Genomic DNA, 24,716 nt, shown 5'->3' on the forward strand with positions numbered 1-24,716 from the left:
ACTATACAAGACGCTGTCATTCAGATAAATAAATAAAAAAGAAATTCTCGAACCTAGCGAGTCGACTTCTTTCCTTCCCATAGATAGCAATTTTTCACTGCCGCGAAGATCTCTCGGTCTCTCTCGGTGGCTTCGAGTGGATCCAGTGCTGACAAAACGTCAATTACCCTGCAATGATAACTTGCCGACACTAAGACCGGATGAAGGATGGAGACTTCATCATCTCGAAGAGGTAGTGGTCGACGACGAGAAGAACAAACAGTGCAAGGTTGAAGGAAGTGGAGGCCATGGTGATCACTTGGTCAATGGCATTGATCCCAACCACGGTAGTCTCTTCTTCATCAGAATGTGGTGGTGATGGTGGTGGTGGTGGTGGCGGCGGCGGCGGCGGCGGGCAACAAACTCAAATGTCACGACTGATTTGGTCTACGACTCATCAGCAGTATTCGTAATCCTTCAGCAGATCTTGTTGCTATAGACTTTTGGCTGGTAGCTACGTAGGGTCTCCGCCACCTTTTAAGCATGTTTAAAAGGTTGGAGCATTGATATAAACCCTTTCATTAGTAGGAGAGAGAAATCAAACAGTAGGAACATTTATATAGATGACCAGATTCATAGATAGTAGACAAACATATCCTTGTCTCAAGAAACCATCACCGGCACGGGCTTCAAGTAATAATGATCGATAAAGGATAAGGTATCTCCATCAAAAACCCAGCTGGGGCCCTGGCACTGGCTTTGCCAACTGCAAGCATTTGATTTTGTTTCTCCATCAACATAACTAGAAAATACCTTGTAATTCTTCATCCTGTGTCATTCTGAGCCTCAGAATTTTAACGTTTTGAGTCAGAACTGCCGAGCCCAATGACGAGCAAACCAGCCCTCACAATTCCAGTACAAGTCATTAAAAAGTAGCAGCAGCAGCAATGGAGGAATTAAGAGTTTGGAATTACTCTTGGACAGCTGAGTTGGTCTGCAATGAGATGCAAAATAACCCTAGGCTAGAGGAAATAGCCATAGCCACCAAATGATAAATAGTTCTGTAAAATTTCTCAGACAACCATCGAGAATCTCTTGGAGAAGAGACTTCTTTTTTTTGAAAGTAACTTAGAATTTGCAAGTAGTAGATAAGGCAAACGTAAGCTTTAGAAGGGAAGGAAATGCTTGCCATGCCCATTATTTACCTTATTTTCACACTATGAATCCTCCTTTGCCATTAGAGTGAAAACCAGAGACAACCTTTGATGGTTTTTCATCGCAAACATGGGGATTAGCGTTGCTTCAAAGTAGAAACATGGCATGATCGATGTATCTATAAATAGCCTATAGGAGAAAAGGTGCAGACTTGTAGGCAAGAATTTAAATCCTGCAAGACGGGTGCTATCCGTTTACGCACCGAATAGGACACCCTGCATCCCACCTCAATTTAAAATACTAAAATTTTTCTATAAAACCGCCAACCTTATTAGCAGTAACTTCAAGTCTGGACCATCTTTCGTTTCTATCGATCTTATTCATTCGGAGAGAGAGAAAAATAAAAATAGAAATATATGAGTGTCATAGCTCAGTAGGTACACCTTTCACTATTTTACAGGATCAGGCATAAGTTTTTCCATATCAATGCATCTTTTAAGAAAAATAAAATATATTCTAAAATAAGCAATTTATAGTATAGTATATTAAAAATATAGCTAATCATGCATGAACAAATCATCCATCTTTCATAAATATAGTTCCAAGTTTATGTTGTAAATAAATTCGTAAAATATTCTTCACATCATTTAATCTTATCATGGATCAAAATATTACTTACAGATATTTATGTCATTGTCACTAGAACTCATGACAGAGCCATCTTTGTAATCAACAAGATATTATAGTTCGTATTTATTACTAACTTTAACCTGTTGGTAGAGGGTCGTTTTCATTGGATGCTAGCTCTAGGGTGTCAATTGGCTCCATTTCTAGAGACAATCATAGTAATCTGAGAGCTTTTAAAAAATTTATATCTTTTTCTTAGAATATATATATAAAATAGATGAAAAATACTAAATGGCATGATCAGATTTATATTTCATAACAAAACTATTTTCATCAAAATATTCATGAAACTATTTTTCATAATAAAACACAATTTTCATAACACATATGCTTTTAAAAAAAGTATGATTTTTTCATATGCAAATTTTATGCATGGAAAATATGATCATTTGATAAATAATAAGAAGTGTAAGATCTACTTACCTATTTTGTCTTAAACTGTCAAATTTTGCTAGGCGACTCCGCTAGACTTGTTTAAAATATTAATGTTAAAATTAATTTCTAATTGATGACTTTAATAAAATAATACGAGAAAACTTGACCAGGCATGTGGTAGTGTCGGGTAGGTTCTGTCCAGACAATTTGCTCAATAAATTTAACTCAATCAGGCCAAGACCAATTAACAAGATTCATCAATAGGGGTTTCAGGAATATTCAACAAGGCTGGGATAATCGATATAGTAGGCGGCTCAGGCACCAGGGCAGTCTGGAGCCTTTTTTTAGGAATCAACTCGAGTTCATAGATCAAGTTAATGAAACTCGGTTCATGGATCCAAAGGTCTTCTTAGAGAGAGAAATAGGAAGATAAGAGAGAAGGAAGAGAGAGAAAATAAGAGAGAAACAAGAGTGATGGCTCTTTCTATCTCCTCTTCTTCTCTTCTCTTCTTTCTTTCTTCTTCTTTCTTGGCAAAACAGAGAGAGAAAGAGGCGGTTGGTGGCTGTAATCATGGTGGTTCACCAAGGTAGCAGCCAGAGTTGAAGACATCAGACATGAGGCGAAGGGCAGTCGGCGGCGGCGATCGGCCATCCAAAAATCAAACTAAAGGCTGAGAAAAAGAATTTCTTAGCTCGGTGTAATTGGATGCCAGCCTGCTCACTGACGGCTAGGGGTCCGACTTCGGCCAGGGCCTAATATAGGGAAGCGGCAAATGGCTTCGGCGTTGAACGTCAATGACAAGCATTGGCCGAAAAAGGGAGAGAAGTGGAGATCAAAGGCGAAACATAGGAGGGGTTTCATAGTGATTTCTGATCGATTCCTTGGTGGAATCTGACCAGCAACAGATCAATAGGGAAAGGAGAGGCCAAAGAAGAAGAATTCGAGGTTCTTGCCGGCTCCGATGAGCGCTGCAGCCCCGATTTCTGGCAGGTACGGTGACAAAAAGCCATGATTTCGAAGGGAGAAAGGAGAGAAAAAGGAGATTGATGATCGTCGGTGGAGGTCCATGGGGGGCTCTAAATAGGTATGGAGGCTAGGGTTGATTGAGTTTATAGTGGAGGAGTACTCTTTCTCCTCCTCCACCATGATCAACCAAGGCTCTGCCCTGTTTTTGACTAAAACAACTCTTCATGCCACAATTTAGGTTGGGCCAATAGGCCGGCCTAATGAGGCCGAGCTTCACACTCATAGTGGGAAAATTGTTTCCAAGCATTCCAAGCCCGTAGAACGTAGAAGATGGGATTTCCGAGAGGTCTGAGGCTTCGAGCCCGTGAAAAAAAATACAATAGAAGGAGACTACGAACCGAACCTACCTATCTCCCTCCCGGCATGACACTAGCGTCGACGCTTCAGTAGCAAGATAAAGGTAAGCCCTTCCTCCCAACGACGGTTGAAGCATCGTCTCATATATTATAAAAAAAAAAAAAAAAAAAAAACCCTAGAGCACATCTCGAGCGAGGCAGCTGTAGCCTGTATGGGCACATGACCTAGCCAGCATAAAGGTGAAATGATTGGGATAGGAGACAGAAATGAGTTTCCATATACCGTAATCTCACTGGAACGGAGCGGAATGGCTAGGACGCCCGTAGGACCTCAATCCTTACTTCTGGGTGCTATACTTTATATCATATATTACTCCAGTCTCCAGATGATAGTTAAACAAATGAAAACAGAAAATTGTTTAATACCGACTGAAAACTCTTATTTCTTTTTTATTTGCATTACATATGTATTATATCTTTATAATTAATTTTTTGTTTTTATAAAGAGCATCCCTTGCTCATGCAACACCAACGAGGTGTTGCTTATTGCTTGGAAGACGCACAAAGTGGGACGTGAAATTAGATAATTCTTCTACAGGTTAGATGAGTTCTCGTCATCCAAATCATGCAAAACGCGACAACCTGCAACAGGAAAAATCTTCGCTGCTGACCAAGCGACAGTACCTCTCTTGCCCCATCTATCTCAAATATCGAGATCCAATCCTCGCTGCTGACCAAGCGACAGGATCTTTCTCCTGTCTGCGTCCGATCTTTCGCAAATCCAGAGCAATCGACCTACCTTTTTTTTTTTTTTCTTATAATTTTTGCTAAGGCGGATAAATTATACAGTAGAAATGTACCCAATAAAATTAAAAAAATAGAATGCCTTAGAGTAAGAACAACTCCTCATCACCGGCTCATAAAATGCTATTGAAGTGGCTGGCTACATAAGCAATCATCCAATCCGCAGCCCTATTAGCTTCATAAAATACATACTTGGCCTAAAAGACCCCGCCAGTCTCGCAACAAAGGATGAATACACCAAAATGTGGAGCACTTCTTTAGTTCTAAACACTCGCCAGTTTCAAAACACCAAACTCAAGAGTCCATGGGCTTCCGTATTGCAACTATCCCAGCCATTTGATTCTACAAATTAGGCCACACATGGCTGTTTTTATCAAGTGCAGTCCATATCGAACAAAGTTTTCAAGACGCTTATGCGATCCAAACAAAAATAGACACCCTCAACCATAAAATAAAATACCTCTCCATATGCTCAAGATTCTTAGTTGTTGCTTTCTTTGAGAAACCGGCAATACTCGACTCTGGCATGCAAGCATTCAACAATTAGCAAAATATGCAAGTTTTAGCATGGATTCAGCAGTTTCATCATCACTGTGATTCGAAGGTCAATCGAAATTCAAGTTATTCCGTTCCATGGGCATGTAATCACCTCCATTTTAGCAGGAAAATTTCACCGAATGCCAGAAAAAATTTAATTTGCAAGTGTCGATCTTATCATTCAAAAGTAAAGTAGGAAAAACACATTCCGCTCGTCTCGATATAAAATGAAGCTTCTTTACAAGTATGAGGAGGCGATATTCCGGATATCAGAGGGCATGAAAGCCAAGACTATTAACACAAGTAGCATGCATACAGGAAGCAGCAGTAACAAGAAAGGTGGCGGAGGCAATGGAGGCAGAACCAGTGGAAGAATCAGCAATGATGCAGTGAGGCAGACGAGCACCAGAAATGATTCCATGCTGAAATAGTTGGAAGAGAAGGCTCTGCGGTCGAGCCCATGCTGCTGAGGCCTTTTATTGTTGTTGCTTGATCCACTTGTTGATGTATCTCTCCTTTCACCACCTTCCATCACGCCAACCCAATAAGCCCTCAAGTTCTGAAATTTTGGCAATCTTGACTCTGTGCTCGGTGTCTCAAAATACATTAAAATCCCCTCGTTCTTGTGGAGCAACCCAATGGTTGTTACTTGATAGCTAGAATGATATATAGCCTTCTCTTTCTTCTCCTGAATGATATGATACACCAAAACTACTTAGCAATTTCAAGTTCCTGTTATCGACTTCACAAAGCTAAAGATGGACTCTGAGACCAACAATGTGAGTTGTTAAACCGTAAGAGGGTGGGAAACTGCGAGGTAGATAGCTATAGTCTGGTCTGAAGGGTTGATGTTCCTACAATGGGAGTCAGAGATCTTGATGCAGAAGCTTTCGGAATCAAATAGTTTTAAAGGAACAGTGAATGTTGTTATATATAGCTCCCCAAAACAGTGACCAGATTCACAAGTTCTGGGAGTATTTTGGCATTCCACTGATGCTAATTTCGTCGAAATCGCGGCCGATCCATAGTTATATCATCGAGTCATATAAGATCTAACTCAAACTTACCTGTTAAAAATGAAAATTTTGGGATGAGGATCCACATCAATCCAACAGATTTAACATGCAATTTCCTGGCAAAACAATGAAAAATTCAGGTGCAAAATATGGACAAGAAGAGGAACTAAAAGTAACAACAAAGAAGAGGAAATCATATCCACACAGCATCACACAAAAAAAAAAAAAAAAAAGATTCCTTATTCTAGATGTTCATTTGATGATCAGAGGGATAGAGAACCCTCACCTAAAACATCCATCAGAGGATCAAAATGTGCTGTACCTAAGATTTTTTTTTTATAATTATAAAGAATTTTCCATTTAGGACCTTATTTATTATTGAAACAAACATAGACCTATCACCACCAAATCCACAAGAAAATATCAAAAAAGAGCAGCATGAAAGAAAAAGCAAAAGAATACCTGCCCCATTATACTTGCCACTTCTGGAACTGAACTCTTTGCCATTCCAACCCTCCTAGAATGAATCTACCCTCTAAAACCAAGATCAACAACAATACAGAACAATGACAAGAGAGATCACTACATGTATTCTTTCATGCTCTTTTTCTCCCAAGTCCTCAAGACATACTTGCAAAACAAGAACATACCAAAACAAAGTGCTTGAGGGAGAAGAGAGAGGGTGGTAGCTATCTTGTTTGATGGGAAAGGGCGAACAGAGGGATGCCTGAAAGGCACAAAGGCAATACCTGTGATGTTGAAATGGGGTGCCTCACATTTTTATGTCTGATGTTTGGTGCTGCGAGTGAATATCTATGGACTCCACAGAGGCGGTTTTCAGACATTGGGTTGGATACACTGCATTCTCCCATCCTTCCATTCCACCCCCCTCCTCACCCATGCAAGTGGGGAAGGGTGGTGGGCCACACTTTGTTTATCTTTTCTTTTTCTCAGGGAAACGCAAGGCTGTTTGACGTTTAAGGTTCCCCTCCCCTGGCCACCTTTCCATTTCCCCCTCATCCCCTCGTCACTCTCTCCCTGGATCCCACCACATTTCATATATGGTCCTATGCAAGATATGTGTTAGAGGCTGATAGGATTATATTAGAGGAGGACTCTGCTGTCTTGATTGATCGTCTTCAGACAGAGAGATAGAAGAAGGTGAAGCATCCGTTTCTGTCTGACATGCATGGGATCTAAATCAAACACGTTCTTCGGGAGACGAACCAAGCGGCTGATAGGGTCGTCTTTTTTGTTGCCCAGCATTCCGAAGAGTTTCTATGGACTCAACAGTCCTCAGTTCGTTTTGCTCTATGTAGTTTTCTTGATAGTGATGTAGCTGGTTGTGCTCATATGAGAACAATTTAAACCGCCGAACCACAAAAAAAAAAAAAAAATCATATATGGTCCTTCACTAGTTAATGGCAAAAGGCTCATGTTATGAGATGATGGCCCAATCCTGGATCTTTGATGACAACCAGCTCAATGAAACATGGTTGGTATTCCTCATGGAACCTTTGTTTTTAAATTTTATATTCTGATAAGTAATATATGTTCACAAATTTCTGAATGTAGAGGTACAGATAAAGCTCTGTTAGGTGGAGCTAGCATGGCAAGATCTAGAGTTACACCAGGGTGCAACTTCACTAAGAGCGTCCACAATTGTCCTTGCTGATTTGTCTCGGTTGCAGCCTTGCAGGAATGCCTTTTGAAATTGGAATTAGATCTAAATTTTACACTTGCAGTACATGAAACACCAAACGTGTACCAACTGACATCACTGAAATTGCAGGCGGTCCCTTTTAATGCAATTAAACGCACCCCGGATTCCAAAACCTTTTGTTTTGTATGATCCTATGTGCAGCCCAGCCCATAGTTTTTGGGACCAGTGTGCTACTGCACGTAGGGGCTTTTTTTTTTCTTTTTTTTCTTTTTTGTTGGAAGGGATGATCTCATCATGCATGTTATTACTGTATGATCCGAGGACTAATAGTAATTGAGCGTAGTATAACACGGAGCAAGGGCCCTAAAAATGAAAGAATGAATATTCATCCACAAAATCTTTATTTATTAAATTATAATTTATAGATATTTTTAAATTCCATAAGTTTAGATCGGTTGCTTGAAAAATTATGGACGTTCGTTAGTGATCGGCAGCTACAAAATTAGAATTCGATAGATTTTTTTATTACTCAAATCATATTCGTTCAGAATCTCATCCAAAGTTGCTAGTCGGAATATATTATTTAGATTTTTTGGTCATATACAAATATTTAAGATCGATTCAGTGCATAACCGATGTGAGACTAAATATATATGTACATGAATCCTCACATGCCTCCTCTATTTAAATCCTAATATCATTATTAGGCTAAAGATCCAAATTCATTGATCAGTTCCAACTGGCCTACACTATAGTGTCTCCTAATTCATACTGCTCATGAATCATAACTATTTTAATACCATTTGCAACAACCTAAGGGCCTATTAAAAAAAAATAAAAACCAAAAGGTATTTTTTAGATTTTTTACTCCTACAAACTTTTCCATAATTTTTTTCTAAGATTGGGTTCAAAGGAAGGGATGAAAGGATATAATAAAATAAAGAGATGCGAGGGAAGCTTGGCTGGAAATTGCCGGCCAACTTGCACCTTGGATTACTTAGAAAACTCAGCTTCCGTACTTCCCTTTTGCTTGTTATAGTACCAAGGAGTTCCATCTTTAAACTGAAGTTTGTAAAGTAAGAGCACATAGAACACTACCCCCCAAGTCCTCAACCCCATAAAATAAACTAGAAATGAAGCTGATCCTGTTCCGGTACACTCCTTTCATCCTCCCGGCTGCCCAAATGATTCCATTGTTTGCATTAGAGAGCTAGAAACTATATATATATATATATATATATATATATATATATATATATATACATGTATATATATATATATATATATATTTAATTCTCTCTCTATCTTTTGGTAGGCTCAGGTAGCCATAATCTATGGAAGAAACCTATCCTTCCAATTTTAAAAGTAGAGAGTTCCTAATTGCCATTTCTAAGCTACCCCTGTTTCAAACCATGCATGGTAATGATAGTGTTCTATTATTCTTATTATATATAGGTTTCATTCTACATTTAGTGCATGCCAGCATTTGGTTCAAACTGTGACATTTTTTATTCTTTTTTTTAGGATTATTATTTACAAACTAAAAGCAATTAAAGAGAACACTGCGAATCTTATCCGAATTGTTTTTTCATTGTTTGCACAAATTTTGGATGTAACTTATCTAAATATTTTTTGATGCTAGATCAAGTGATAGAGGGATACACCAACATGGTAGAGCTAATTTCAATATTATAAGATACATAAAATAATTTTTTTATTAATTTAGAGGAACCCAATTTATCGATTTATTTTTTGTTTATCATCTTTTGTTTGTTAATTTTTATATTTGGGTGTTGGTGCATGCGCATCAAAAATTTCTCACACATTTAGTGCTGTCTTGATAATTTAACATTTGAAAATCATACGTCTATCATGCCAATTTTTACAAATCATTTTTCTTCACAAGGTCAAGAGCTTTTCATGTAACGATAAGACATTACTATTATGAACAAACAATTTTTTAGGAAATTTTATAGATCAAAGTTTAACAAAGACTATCCTTACCTAAGATAATCTCCATTTCTTTCAACTGATGTTTGATCCATCAAACCAAGCATCAGAGCGCAGAGGAGAGGATGGAACTAAACATATGGAGATGGAACTTGGCCAAGACATGGAAATTGGCGTTGGTGGTACGACAGTCTAAAATCTAAAAAAAGTCTCCTCTAGGACTTGATGAATGGTAAATGGATTAAGAGGGGGATGCATCCTATGGTATTTATTGTACACATACTTTGAGTTTTAAGCAGTCTTCATCTCCATTCTCTACCGAGGCAGTTTTGTTTAGTTCCCACAAAAGGGACGAGAACACACCAAATACTATTATTATTATTATTTTTTTTTTTGCTGAAACGGAAGAATCATAAATAATGTGTACGAATATAGCCAAGAATGTCAAAAAACAGGACAACGTGGAGAGCATTAGGCATCTCCGCCTCTCCCACCCATAGATGATCTCGTGAATGGTTGGCGACAAAGAAAGCCGCCCAGTCCATAGCCTCATTTGCCTCCCTGAACACATGCTTGGTTTAAGTGCATCCAAAAAGAGCAAGACAAGAGCTTAAAAAAAGAAAGGCGAGTGTACTCCAATTGGTTGCTTACGGCCAGGTCGAGGGTTGTGAGCGTCGCTTGGGTCACGTAGAGATCAAAGTTGGAGCCTTGGATTTGATGAAGACATTGGAGCCGAAGTTGGATTATATGGTTTTATTGCGTTCAAAATATTTTTCTAGCTGGTGTCTCATAGAGAAATTATACTTTACACAGAGCGATGCACGCAGGCAATCGTATTCGGACACATGGTTTTTTTTCACTATAATATTTTAAACAACTTCCCTCATGAGAATTGACAAAATAGGACTAAAACTAGATCGAGTATTAGTATATTTGTTTTATTTGGCAAATACAGATATGGATATGGATGTTAGCAAGATGCATATCTATATTTATTTTAAATGGATATAAATATAAATTGAATACTAAAAGTATAGATATAAATATGGATATAAATTAGATAATTAAGCTCTATGACCATAGAATCAAAGATATTACTAAGGGGATCATAAATCAAGTTAATAGTATGTTAATGTGATCATTTATTTTTCTTAAAAATTCATGAGCGCTATATTAAATTAAATAAGATTACAAATAGAATCAAATATTGAAATATGGATAGGATAGTTATTTATTCATATTTTTATTTTTTTTGACGAATATTGATATAGATATGGATATTAGTTGGATATTTAAATTTATATTCATATCCGGATAGATTTGAATATGAAAACAAATTCAAACGGATATTATTTGATCTACTTTTACCACTAGGACGATCTAAACTCCCATAGCCAATTCAACCTATGACCATTAAGCAGTTGCTTAACGGTCTGCTTTGTAGCCTTTTTCTTTTCTTTTCTTTTTTTTTTTTTTTTGATTACCGTATTGTGTAAATATGGTGTCAATCTCTGTTCTGGATGAACATTTGGAAATGAATCATTGAGCAAAAAAACAAAGCTAACACAGCACAAAAATAGTACTACTATATTATTCCAACAAAGAAGAAAATATGTAACCTTTATTTCATACTGATTGATAGGATCAAAAATCTTATACAAAGATTTGGTCATCTATCATCCAAATCTAAGAAAAGAATAACCACAAGAAATTTGCCAATAGTTTAACCAGCCCACATTGTTTCCTATCAACAAATTATTCAATATTTAATCAGAATGTGAGTATGACAAGCTAACTTGCTAGAAATGCCCAGCGGATCAACTTATTTCTGTCATCTCAAATGTAATTCGAGACTTAATAACAGCACACTAGCTTCTTGATTTTCTTCGAATCTTGTCATCAAAAGTCATGACGATGACGGCGACGACAACAACAACAACAAAAACTAGGCGCTGTTCGATTGTTTTGACTTCCAAAACTATTTTTTGCCATTTTTTCTCTATTTTAGTTGTTACAAAAATCTTGATTTAGATATTAATTGAAGTGTCTTAAAAGATATATGGTAAGGGTCTACCTAATATTATTCATACAAAGTTTGAACCCATTAACATTCTAACAGCCTAAGTGGTGCACCTCGCAATAGCAATTCCTCTAACTTCTAATTGTACATTTAAGATCCTTCAGCAAAAAACCAAACTCAGCTTATGCTTGCAATGAGTTCTCATGCATATGTCAGACCTTAATGAAGATTGACATGAGATATAGCCCTATTTGGGAGAGCTATTAGTAGTAGAGGTTTTGGAAGTAGAGCTGTTGGAAGTAGAGCTGTCTGAAGTAGAGCGTTTATAAAAAACTGTTTGTTGTTAGGTAACTACATTTCTAAAGTGCTGTGGTACTTTAACATGTGTTTGGTAAACAAACCGAGAAAGTACTTTTGTATGACAAAATGACCATAAAGGACATTACCAGTATTATACAATAGAGCATAATAAAATATAATATGTATTAATACATAAATATATGATATAGTATAATATTAATGTAATGTAATATAATATTATTATAATATAGTACTATAACATTATGTATTATAGAATAATAATTTAATATAATATTAAATTATTTAACATAACATATCAATGTATTATGATATAATGTAATATAATATTATATTTATAGTATAATACAATAATAAATATATAAAATATTATAATTATTAGTTTAAATTAATTTTTCATTATTCTAATGACCATTTATCCCTCTAACAAATTTTCTAGCTAGGTGATTAAATTGGTTAAATAATTACTAATATTTTTATTTAGTTATTTATTTAGATCAGATTATTTGCTACTCACTCATTATTTTCTTTTTTATTTATTTTATTTATTTATTTATTATTTTATTTCATTGAAATATAGAGGGGTCGTCGGCCATGGGTGGTGGCCGACATGGTGGCTGCCACCGTGGCAGCCACGAGCTCCCAAAACAAAAACAAAAAAAGAAAAAAAAAGAAGAGGAAGAAGGAATAAAGGCGGCGACGTTGAGAGGAAGAGAAGATAGAGAGGGAGAGGGAGGGGATGGGTGAGAGAGGAAGAGGTGGGATGAGGGTTTTGGAGGAAAAAAGTGAGATTTAAATGGAGGTATTTTGGTCCAAAAAACAACTTTCCGACAAAGCTGAAAACAGTATTTTCGGAAAGCTCCAAATTGGAGCTTCTTCCTAAAAGCTGTTTTCAGCTTTCCGCAGAAGCTGAAACAGCTTTCCAAAAATTTTACCAAACACCATTTTTTATCTAAAAGTACTTTTGGAGGGCCGGAAAGTGCTTTTTGGCCCTTCAAAAGCTCCCCCAAACAGAGCCAATAATCAAGAAAACAACATATGTCAATATTCCTCTCTTGCAAGTGTTTCCATTATACCACATGAGGAATCATTTCTCTCTGAACTCCTCTGTTAGAAGCAAACACTAGCCTCAAGTGGATCATTTCATTAATTCCAAGGAGAAATTGAGACGCAATAAATATTGCAACTTGGCACAAACATTGCCACAGGGTTTGGTGAAGAAAAAGATTACAAATTAAGATGAGAAGTATTTTGTTGGATCTTTTATAAAGCTTTGCCAAAGCTGATCTTGCGATGGCCGTCATAGCGACTTAACCTGAAACATTTGTTTCCATGATCCAAAATATTCTCCCCTCCTCCCCTAACGATGGAGAATAGTTTATGAAGAAATCCCTCTTAGACTCCAAATCTTTAGCACATCGCATACTTCATGGCCCAATCCAAAAGAGAGTAATACTGACAAAAAAAAAGTTCAATAGAGAGTTTAGAGATGTTCTATGTGACATCCATGCAAGGTGAGGGCCATCTGGACTAGATAATTGGAATTGGATTTTTTTTTCTTTAATGCATCGATGATTAGTAGGTGAACTGCATTGCATGCATTACACCCCAGATCCGAAGCATGACATAGCCCTGCTACACAAAGCCCATAATAAAAAAGTTATATATGGCATGATAAAATTTGCCCAATTTCATAAGATGATTAGTAGGAGAACTGCATTGCATGAGTTAGGGTAATGCTTGTCATCAGAAAAGAAATATGAAAGCAAAATGCAAGCAAGCAAGATCCCTAAGAAATCATTGGCCCAAATGGAGTGCCCCTCCTTGCTGATAGGCAGCTTCATTGGCCCAAATGAAGTGCCCAAATCAACTGGAATTTTCTTGTAAGCAACCCCATGCTTTTGAATTCTTATTGAATCCATGATCACAACACATCCAATTATTCACATCACAAAAGCCTGATTTCAATTCATTTTATTCTATAATTTCAGGTGAACAACTGCTGTAATTTCCTTGAAGAAGAACTTCTTCACCACATGAACCAAGTTCAATGTGAGCTCCCTTCTCCTCTTCTGGTCACCCCCTTTTATGGTAACAAACACCGCACCGCACGAAGCATTGCCGCTTATAGTTATAGACTAGTCCAAGTCCCAATTATTGACTACTAAAAGAAGGGGATTAACGAGAGGGTGACATAACGGCGGAGGCTCCGATCCCGTCCTCTGGTCTTTTCCCCCTTCCGGTCTCCCACCGCATCTCGCCGTGGGAGAAGCCGAAGGGGAGCGAGAGCTCCGTCCCCCCCGCCCCTCCCCATTAGAAGAAGAAGAAGAAGTCTTCTCTTCTCTCTTCTCCTCTTCTCCTATTCTTCTTTCTCCCCTCGTTGCCGGAGGGCTGAGATGATCGAGAACAACAACAATCCCGAGGGCGGCAAGAGATACGCGCCTCCCGCTCAAAGGTACACCATCTTCCCCCCTCTCCTTTCGCCGTTTTCTTGGAATCGCTATCGTCCCGTTTCTTGATTCGAGAGATCTATCCGATTCCAATGCTTTCTTTTCTTGGTTCCGATTTCTATTGGGTTTTCTGCATTGTGGGTTCTACTTTCTTCTTTTTTTCCCCCCTTTCGTTCTTTACATATGATTCTTTTTTGGTGTTATATGCTTGTTTTTGCTTCTTTTTTTTTTTTCTTTTTGTTCTTTTTGGTGTCAGTTTTTGCTCTTTTTTTTTCTTTTTCGTTCGTTTGATCGTATTCTTTTTGGTGTTATCTACTTGTTTTTTAGTTTCTCAATTGTTTAACGGCTTGATGTCTCAGGAACCGATCCCTCAACCGGCGCAAATCTGGAGGTATTTTCTTTATACTCTTCTCTTTGTGATAGATGATGGTTGTTTGTCGTTGACATAGTTTCGTTTTTCTGTTATTGGTAATACGTGTGCAGTGCTTGTAGTAACTATTTCTCAAACTGCGACCTTGAGCTTAAGGAGTGGGCTGAATTTACTTGTGTATATTCTCACAACCAAATTGGGTTTAAATAGAAAGATTTATTAATTTTCAAATGTTCAAGAATAATCTGCAAGTTTAATTTTAGCATCAAGGTTAGCCTGAGGTCCAAAAGGTCTTGGCTGAAATGGATTCGCGAGTAAGCCTGGTTTCGGTTGTTGTTTACTCATTTTAGATGATTTTAGCTAGTCTCGGTCAATTTTTTTTTTTTAAAAAAAAACCTATTTCGAGCTTTCACATTAAAAATCTGAAATATCTAGTTCCAACAATATTAGTAGCCAATTTTTGGTAGGACTTTATCTACACTTCTCGGGCTAGCATATTGGTAAGTGGGGTGGGAAGGGAAATCGATGGCTGGTAGTATGATATCCTATTAGCTTTCTCTCTTTACTTTTAGATGTTAAAACTTGTATGTGATTTACAATTTCAAAAAAAAGAAAAGTATTTGCTACTGCGTGTATATCTTTGATTACGGTTATCTAGAATGGGAGGACTTTTTTCTTGTGAAATGATGGCCGCAGGCTTCTCCTGATGTCTTTGACATGAATAAAAACTTGTCGCTTTTACCTTGTATATATAGATTCATTTGAAATTATGGAGTTGCATCCTTATTTGACTTTGCAAGTATTATATCATTGTCATTTGGAAAAGATCAAAGTTATGTCAAACTAAGAAATTTATGGAGCTAAAATGTTTAAGATTTCAAGTGTCAAAGATACAAAAGCTACACTTAAAAGGAAGTAGTTCCTCTTTTCTTTTTGTTAGTAGATAAGGTGCAGACAATGAGATTATAGTTCTTTTGGCTAAAAAGAAGCTGTCTTCCTTTGTGTTTAAATGATGGGTTATATATATAACCTTCATCCTGCAGTTGCTTGGTGTTCCAATGATATAAAGAAAATAACAATGACAAGTTACCTAAAAAAAAAAACAATCAACACCTGCATTTGTGTTTTATTCTCTGTGGTGAAGTAGTATCTTCTCAAAATACTTAATTATCTCAGTTGGAGATGCTGTGGGAACACATTCTAAATGGGATTAGTTGATAGACCTAAAGACAAACTGAACAGTACATGAACATAATTGCAGTAAACATTTTGATTTTGCCTTCACTATCAATAGTATGTGCTTTGTGATGCTAATTAAAATTACCATATAGCTGCAGATACTTTGCATTCTTTATAATAAAAAAACCAATAGAATGATCTGATATTATATCATTTTGAATCCAGTGCTTGATAATCAATAAATTAGCAAAGACTGATAGTTGAGGGATGTCTTAAACCAACTACTGTAAGTCCATAAGTACCCAAGACCTGGATTTTTTAATGCAGTAGTTGCAGTGTTTACCAATCATAAACAATTTATTAGCAAGAAATGATACATACTCTTCTGCACCAGATAGAAAGCTTCCACTGCATACATCTAATTATTTGTGCATCTAAAGTTTTGCAACATTTTGCATTTCCTTTATTCGTAATTTCTGCACGAGTGCTTGAACTTGTAATTCTTTTGTGTTTGTCTGTATAGATCGATTTGAAAAAACAAGTTACTCCTATGGGATTGATGGGGAGAAGAGTCAAGCTTCTAATTTGAGAAATTTTCCTTCAACGGATCATGGGGAGGCTGGTGGCAGCAATGTTCAAAATGAAAACCATCCAGGATTGATACCCATAGATGGGTGTTGTACCAGTGAGGCTGCACAACTTTTAAATGATCGTAAGTATGCAGTTGCAAATTACTGTCTGCGTCTTGGAGTTGTCATGTAAATTCCATGTGTCAGTCCTTTATCATAATCATGTGAAATTGCTGGCAAGGACGTGATGCATATTACTTGTTGTGTTCTCTGATTGATAGATGGGAAAATAAAACTATAAACTGCAAAAGGCACGGTCTCTCGCACCTGCTTGATTGTCATTTGCATCTTATGTATTTCAATATTGTCTCACCGTGTTCACCGGTCTCTTGCAATATAAGATACTCCATGAAGTGGAAATAATGAGAATGAGTGGCATTGTAAGGATGTTTCCTTCAGTAATACTGTTGTCCTAAACATCAGTATAGGACTCAATGATAGGTTCACTTGTTTATGATGGTTCTATGGAGTGTTTGCATGCGCATGTGCTTGCATGCACGCAAGCCTGCATGGATGTACACATGCATGTAGTACACACAGGGCATAACAACAGTACTTTGCACCCATTGCAAAATTCAATGCTGTTTGTTGAAACATGGAATTCTAAATTGTTGGACATGATCTACAAGACTTAAATACCAATTTATAGAGCATATTTTTTTCGAACTTCTCTTCTATATATTAGGTTGCCTAAAATCAGCACACTGTATTGTGTGAACTATATATTTGGGAGAGTTGATGTAGAGACAAGATATTTTTTATGTTTTTGTATATAGACTTTGTAATGTTGTAGATGACATCCAGTGGTTTAGATTTTCAGTTTGCATTTGATTATTGAATTTTTATAGCAGGTGTAAAGTGCTCTTTTTGTACCCTGTATGTATTATAACCACGCCAGTATATGGTATACAACGATAGATATACACACATATGTACATGTAGGATAGGTAGACAAAGCTGAATTCTTTTAATTTTGAAAACCTGGCAAGCAAATTCGTTTTTTTATGTGTATTTATCATTACATAATTCTTAACCATAACCATCCAGGCTTATCCCAGCTACTTGGAGCCAGCTTTATGATCCTGATCCACTAAGCTATCAGCACATAATCGTTAGTGAATAACATACCATTTAGTGCTATGTTCCTGAGCACACCTGCCTAGCATACTGAAGTGGGTTGAAGTTGATTGTCAGGGAACACCTTCAACAGATGCTTGTGTACATTGTTGCTGCCTGATTTTCTGACAGTTATGTACTACGAAAAATTTTAGTTCCTCTCATTGGATATATGTTTTCGTTATCATAGACTTGCTTTATTTTTCAATAATACCATATTATCTGCATCATGCTCAGAATCAAAACCGATATGGTATTAGCCTGAAAGTACAGCATGAGTTTGCAAGAGGCTAGGGTGTTCACTACCAGGCTTTTTAATTGGTGAATGTTAATCATCAGAGGCGGCTGCTGAGATAACTGTCAGAGATATCATTTTTGTTTTTGATTACCAATTATGCGCATGTCGATGTTGTATGTTTTGTCCAAATTGCTTTCATATGCAAATCATTTTCTTCATTTGCACTCATGTGGGATGCATGCTCCTGCACTCATGTGGGGTACATGCTCAGCAACCAGTGTAATCATTCATCTTAAGTAAATCTGCTCCGTTAGTCTTATTTTTGTGACTTTGTCTCAAGTTTTCACTTTATTTGTTTAGAATAATCCAGATTTCCTGGTTTGTTTATGAGGATTGTTGTTAGTTTAACATTTTTCTTTGGAAATTATGCACAACCATACACCACAACAACATTGCTTCAACCAAATTTTAGTCGTATTGTATTGTTTTATGCTGTTAATTAGCTGCATGACTCTCACACTACTTACATTTTATATGTAGGTTGGGCAAATGCCATGCACTTGTGCAATGATCCATCAGTTGATTTATCTGGTGGGTTATATATCTCTATGGTCTTGTAAATTCTGTAAGTTTGTTTGTTGAACTGGCGTGGTTGCTGATTTCGGGAATTGCTTTGCTTAGCCAAATCAAAATTTCCATTTGAAAGATTGAATCGATGAACTTTCAAATTTGATTTGAAATTCTTGTGGTCTTTTTTAGATTATGTTTCCATTATAGGTTCTTTTGATGTCTTATCAAGTATAATGAATCCTAGTATTTTATTTATAGCACTGAATTTCCTGTATTTATATTCTATATTGCTTATACTCTAAAGCTGTTATGAGGGAAGGTTATGAATGTTGATTTCTATGTGGTAGGATATCCCCTGAGACTTGGAGAAAGAAACAATTGACACTTATTCATTTTCTATAAGTATTTATCCATCATCTCTAAAAAGAAATTGGGTATTGAGGTTATGAAAGCTTTTAGATTTTCCAAATAATGCTATGCACAAACCTGGTGCGAACAAATCCTAGTTTCTACTTCTATGGATCCCTTCAGTTGGTTTGCCACACCTCTGTTGCATTTGTATTGACCATTATATTTGACACTATACAATCCCCTTGATCAAGAATCTGGAATGCTATTAGCCTATTACCCTAGACCCAGGAACTTTGTCCATTTATCTAACGTATAAATTAACCTCTACATGGAAGTGGGACAGCTGCTTACTCTTTGCATGTATTAGTAAGAATGGCATGGGCATGCAGCCTCGTGCAATCAAAACATGTAGGTGTGCATGCTCATGTACACATGTATGTGCACATTCACGATCACATAATGATGGATGCATATTAGCACATAAAAACTGATGCTGAACTCTTGTAGTAGTGTTGTTGGTAACATATCTACAAGAAACATTCCTTGCATCACATGCTTTGATAAAATCATTAGCAAGAAACTGTGGATCATGATTGCTTGAAGCTGATGATACCTTTTTATTGGCTTCCAATGGTTTTGGTTCTTGGAAAAGGTATCGATATGTATAGGTAACAAATATTGCATGAAGGGGCTGGGTGAGGTGAATTACTCAAAGTGCTTTGAAAGGTGTCAGTAGGTGCACTAAGCTGGAGCCTGGCATGTATGCCTGCTGGGCTGTGTTCACCCAATATCATTGAATTTTGGTGATGACAAGAAAAATATAATATTCCCAGGACAGTGTGAAAACAAGCATCTTTTGCGAAAGGAATTCCTGGGTTATACCAAAATGACTGAAATTAGGGAAAGGTTCTTTTGAAGACAGCAGGTTCATCCGGTGGGACTAAATCATTTGCAATCCAGACTTAGCCATCAAGCTTGCAGTATGCATATCTTGGCACCCATATGTCACATACTCTTGTAAGGATAATCTTTACGATTTAAATATTTTTTATCAAGGACCTTTGCCGATTTTGAACACATTGTGGGAATCAAAATCTTTAGGTAAATGAGATTTTAGTTTATGAATCTTTCTGGGTTTTAGTTTGTTAAAGATTTATGTAAGCTGCCAAGGATATTAAGCAGATTTTGAAGTCTTCCATCAATCTTAATACTATTGAATTTTTTAGTTGGTCGAAGCGGCTCATTCTTTTCTTTTTCCCTCTCCAGTATTTGATATCTCATCTTCTTATCTTTGCCCTAGGTGCTCTTTGCAAGTCTCATTGCATCAACAAGCCAACCGCTTGTAATCAAGAGTGATTTGGCACAGTTCTTTCTGTTGTTCTACCGGCTTAAAAGCAGTTGACAGGATTTTGTCATATTCAAGGAAAGTCAGTTCTCTTCCCAATCTTCTCCAGTGTTACTATAGACAACCAGCTTAACTGACGAGGAGTAGATATCTCCTCTTCCATCAATCTCATATTTATAGTGAAACTCTTACGCATTCTTCGTGATGTTGGCACATCCAATGCTTTCTCCCTGGATAACCAACCAAGAAAAGACTTGGGAGGGATGTACCTAGGAAATGTTTTGTCTTGACTTCTTGCATCCACAATAAATTTCACCTTCGGTTGGGAAGATGTAAACTTCACAGCAAAGCTCCAAACCCCTCCAAAGATTGAGTCTCTAATCTTCTGACTTATATAAGGCTGGCAAGGATGCAAGGTAGAGAACTTAAGTTCCTCAAATACTGCTGTCTGTCGCTTTTTAGTAGGAATCTGGAACCAAGACATGTCTTCTCTTCTAATGATGCAGTCAGTTTTTAAATGAGACTGGTATGGTTGTTTCTAGAATCTACTGTATCCACTAGTGGGACACCAATTATCTGGCAGGTAATCAAATATCCCATTTCAACTGAACTGTGTTGAATCTATCAGATGTCACTCCAGAGACCCTGCATTTCTGCCTAGGTTCTTCTATTATGAATTTGGAATATTAACCCAGCATTTGTAGGGACAAAGAGGCCATAAGACTGAGTTTGAAAAGCTTCTCACTGTGTCGACAGCTTATAGAAATGTCTAGATGGTATTCTTGGTTGCCTAAACATTGTGCGCTGTAACCACAGAAAAAAGGACCATAACCTGAATAATAGAAGAATGCTAGCACTAACAAATGACAGGTTCTTTCATTCTAAGAAAGTAAGAGATCTGAGATTTTCTTCTTTTTTTTTAATTGGAAAAATGACCTGTTGAATTTTTTTTTTTGTTGTATACATTGTGATTGTGTTCTTCCAGCTATAGATTCTTATGGGACCATTAGAGGATGTCAGTAAATCTGGGTAGAACATATTTTTCACTTGAGGCAATAGATGGGGCTCTCCTGCCCTGGTGTTCTGTTGATTTCGAAGGCATTTCCAATGACCCCCAACGCCTAGCTGGTTGCATTACCGCTACAGTATCTCAGTTCCCCTCTTCATTTTGAACAATTCTTTTTGGAAGGGAACTTATGAGGAAAATGCAATGATTTTTCTCGAAGAGTTCTAACTCATTATTTCCTGAATTTTGAAAATTCAATTTCTTGGTCTCTCTTGGACGCATTAAGCTGGGTCAAATGTCAGTAGCTCAATGAAATTTAGATAGGTTCTTACCAAGTGTGGTGGTAGTATAGTGAGGGTGAGCCTTGGCGCAATGGTAAAGTTACTCTATTGTGACACAGGTTTCAAGGGTTCAAAATATGAAAACAGCGTCTCTGCATGCGGGGCAAGATTGTTTACATCTTATCCTCCTCTGACTCTGCAGTAGCAAGAGCCTGTGGACTGGGCCACCCTCTTTGGTGGCGGTATGGTCAAGATTTCCGGGATCTATTAAAGCCCTTCGGTTTTTAATAATTCAAGGCCTGTTCGGTCTTTCTTGTTTTCTTTTCTTTACAAAAAATCCTGAGATGAAAATTGAACTACACTGAATAATATATATGATGAAACCATTTTTTTTTTTAAAAAAAAATTGTTTCTAAATTCTTCAGAGCTCATGGTAGCAAAGATTTGTTGCTTTCAGAAAATGTGAAACTAAAAGCAAGGAATATCAGAAGTTTTATGTGAATGCTATCTTGAACATCAATTTCCATGTTGTATTTCACTAATTGGGAGAGACAAAAACACGAAACAATGATAATACCAAACAAGCCCTTAGATAAGAAATATTTTTAACCATAGAAGTTAATGCGAAACTTCATGTTATCAACATTGAAAGGTATATCTACTGCAAACTGAACATAATATATGTGAAGTATGCCCGATATTCCCTGCATGTTACTTGCCCACCCTCCCCCTCTTGCTCTCACATGCTTGTTAATGTCTGCACACGCTCAGTCACACCCATATGATGTGTCAATCATTGCAATGATTATTCTAATTGTGAATAAATTATAATTATGTGCATTTCAATTCTATACCTCGTTTATTTTTGGCCTCTACCAGAAAGACCAACAATGTATTCTGGAGCTAGTGGGTCGTCGTGGGGTCATTTGAAGCTTCCACATCAGGTGGAAACATAATGAATCTTTCTGCTTTCTGCTTTTTTCTTACTCTCTAAAATTTGGTTCTTATTCCTAAATCATTGCCCTTCTTTATGTTATATGCAGATGGACTTTCTGTCTGAGCTACGACGTGCAATACATAATGCTCAGATCAATGCTGTGCCGACTGCCAGTGAGCGTAGCTGATTACCTGCATGGATGGAATTGGGAATTTTTGGAAGCTACTTTAATGGTTTATGTATTCGTAGACTAAATGTTTGTGTCATCTGTACTGAACTACTTGTTCTATCTTACTAATCCCAGTGGTGTAGAAATGCATACCTTGTTATAATTAGTGTTGGAAGCAGTGGAACAGAGCTACTGCTGCACTGATTGTTGGTAAATCTTAGTTTTTAAGGTAACACATGCTTGCTTTTCCATGTCTAGCCTCCATGATGGATGTGCTTCTTGGCAAATTATGTCTCTTCAACCAACTGACTTTTTTGTACCAAAAAAAAAAAAAAAAAAAATCTAAGTGATACGTTTGTCTCGCCCCGGACAAACTGATCTTATGTAGTGTACTCTCAGCACTCTGGCTTTATAGAAACGTTTGGGACAGATGAGTTGTATTCTTGTTTTTTGCAGGTAGCCTAAATCTGGAGGTAATTAGTCTTTTCAGTAACAATTCGACCTATGTGATTAATCTTGCTTCAGTAAAGAATGTAATTACTATTTGTTCAGAGAACAGAATAGAAATCAGGGTGACAACTGACAAGGCCTTGAGGGTGGAAACCAGAGTTCTGGTCAGCGGCCAAGGTATGTCCGAAGAGTTAACAAATTATGGGTTTTTACTCATCAGGATGATGGACCATTCAGGATTACAATTAAGTAATCTAATATAAAAAGGGGTGGCTTATTAGATAAGGTGGGTTTGGAAAGGATCAGATATATGCAATCCTATCCTATTTATGTGTGCGCAGAAGATGTTTTAATATTTAAAATTCGTGACATCCCGGCCATATTGAAGTATTTCTATTATTGCATCAAGGCTCACCTTTGCAATTAAGTAATCTGTCATGAGTATATTTTCCCTTAAATCACAATATACTTTCTAACCATTGTTTGCAATTAAGTAATCTGTCATGAGTATATTTTCCCTTAAATCACAATATACTTTCTAACCATTGTTTGTCACCTATGAGAAGACTTCACTACCATAAATTACTACTCCATCTATAATGATTCATTTATAGTTTCAATGAATTATTCGCAAAAGTTAGAAAGAAAAATTTTGTTGGCTAGAAAAAACATCTCAATTATATTTTGTACCCATTATTCATCACATTGGAGTAAACTTCATAACATAAATTTGTTACTTCCTCTACAATGATTTATACATCGCTTCAGTGATAAATTGTTCACAAAGTTAGAAATAAAATTTCTGTTGGCCAAGAAAATACGCCTCTAGTTGATGAGTTAAAGCCAAAGTTGATCTTGAGATAGTATAGCAGTTGTGCATCATATACGGCTTGCTCTTTCTTTAGAAATGTATTATTTCATCTTCGGTTCAAGATTTCAATAGTGCTATTATTTTGTTAAAACAATCGTTAGAGTAACCACTACAATAAATATTAATTTATATTTGCTCGAAAAGTAAGATACTATATCAAAATAATTAAATACCAGTTCTTTCTAGTGCCCCTTTTTTGAAAAAGCTTACAAGGCCACTGTTACATTGTAGTATCTGAGTAAGATCTAGATACATCACTTTACAAAATACATCCCAACTCATGGGTCTCTCCAGGAACTTCAGTAGAGTCTTTCTACAGCTTCTTAAAGGTCCCTGGTGATATTATGAATTATTTTCAGAAGATATGGAAATCCCCTTCTCCTTTGAAGGTTAACATGCATGGTGGTTAGCTACAAGACATAAATTGCTTAATTTGGATAATCTTCTTAAAGGAACTGGCCAGCTAATGAGGTTTGTATTCTCTTCTCCATCCAAAACCTGCTTTTTGTCTATTCTTCGAGCACTCAAGAAATAGATCAAAGTTTTGTCGATAGCTGTATGTCTTTGGGTGCCAAATTCTAGTCAATATCATGTTATGTTGCCGTACATAATATTGATGTTTTCTATTTTGATTCTTTCTTCCTCTTATCAGCAGCATATGGTATTACCGTCGCTGTTGGATCATAAATCTAACAATTACTTTAATTTAAGCTATATTAGGCAGCACAGAGCCTCAAGAACAAGTATATAAGATTGTAGACCTGGAGCTATGGCTTTGGAAATGTCATGTGAAATGATGATGGAAGATATATTTGGCACACTGAGGAGGTTTTACATCTGCTGTTGCAAGAGATCCAAAATATAGCTGATGTTTGATTTACTATTGGGAAAATGTCAGGTAGAGTGCTAGTCAGTCCTATTTTAAGA

General features: G+C 36.8%; 1 protein-coding gene and 1 long non-coding RNA gene across 5 annotated transcripts; one reads left to right on the plus strand and one right to left on the minus strand.

The window, feature by feature from the left end:
* Positions 1 to 5,013: 5,013 nt before the first annotated feature.
* Positions 5,014 to 6,785, minus strand: LOC103715444. Of its 2 annotated transcripts, none has more exons than XR_005514845.1 (2): positions 6,339 to 6,785; positions 5,014 to 5,927 (listed from the first exon to the last, which is right to left on the minus strand). It is a non-coding gene; the product is annotated as an uncharacterized LOC103715444 (long non-coding RNA). The 2 variants fall into 2 exon arrangements; XR_605390.3 differs by having other exon boundaries at positions 5,014 to 5,992; positions 6,339 to 6,619.
* Positions 6,786 to 14,013: 7,228 nt separating this feature from the next.
* On the plus strand, positions 14,014 to 22,719 carry LOC103715418. Of its 3 annotated transcripts, XM_008803030.4 has the most exons (6): positions 14,015 to 14,282; positions 14,637 to 14,668; positions 16,350 to 16,538; positions 18,350 to 18,400; positions 22,242 to 22,306; positions 22,406 to 22,719. In XM_008803030.4, the coding sequence occupies exons 1-6, from the start codon at positions 14,224 to 14,226 to the stop codon at positions 22,484 to 22,486; spliced, it is 477 nt and encodes a 158-aa protein (XP_008801252.2). In that variant the 5' UTR covers positions 14,015 to 14,223; the 3' UTR covers positions 22,487 to 22,719. The 3 variants fall into 3 exon arrangements, with proteins under 3 accessions (XP_008801277.1, XP_008801260.2, XP_008801252.2); XM_008803055.3 differs by lacking the exon at positions 22,242 to 22,306 and having other exon boundaries at positions 14,014 to 14,282; XM_008803038.4 differs by lacking the exon at positions 18,350 to 18,400 and having other exon boundaries at positions 14,014 to 14,282.
* Positions 22,720 to 24,716: the final 1,997 nt, after the last annotated feature.

The sequence above is a fragment of the Phoenix dactylifera genome, chromosome 14 (genome assembly GCF_009389715.1).
Source record: "Phoenix dactylifera cultivar Barhee BC4 chromosome 14, palm_55x_up_171113_PBpolish2nd_filt_p, whole genome shotgun sequence".
NCBI classification, from domain to species: Eukaryota; Viridiplantae; Streptophyta; class Magnoliopsida; order Arecales; family Arecaceae; genus Phoenix; species Phoenix dactylifera.

Coding starts and splice junctions, on each gene's coding strand:
- LOC103715418 (XM_008803030.4), top strand. CDS start 14,224: ATGATCGAGAACAACAACAATCCCGAGGGCGGCAAGAGATACGCGCCT. Junction 14,283..14,636: donor TACGCGCCTCCCGCTCAAAG/GTACACCATCTT, acceptor TTGATGTCTCAG/GAACCGATCCCTCAACCGGC. Junction 16,539..18,349: donor TGCACAACTTTTAAATGATC/GTAAGTATGCAG, acceptor TTTTATATGTAG/GTTGGGCAAATGCCATGCAC.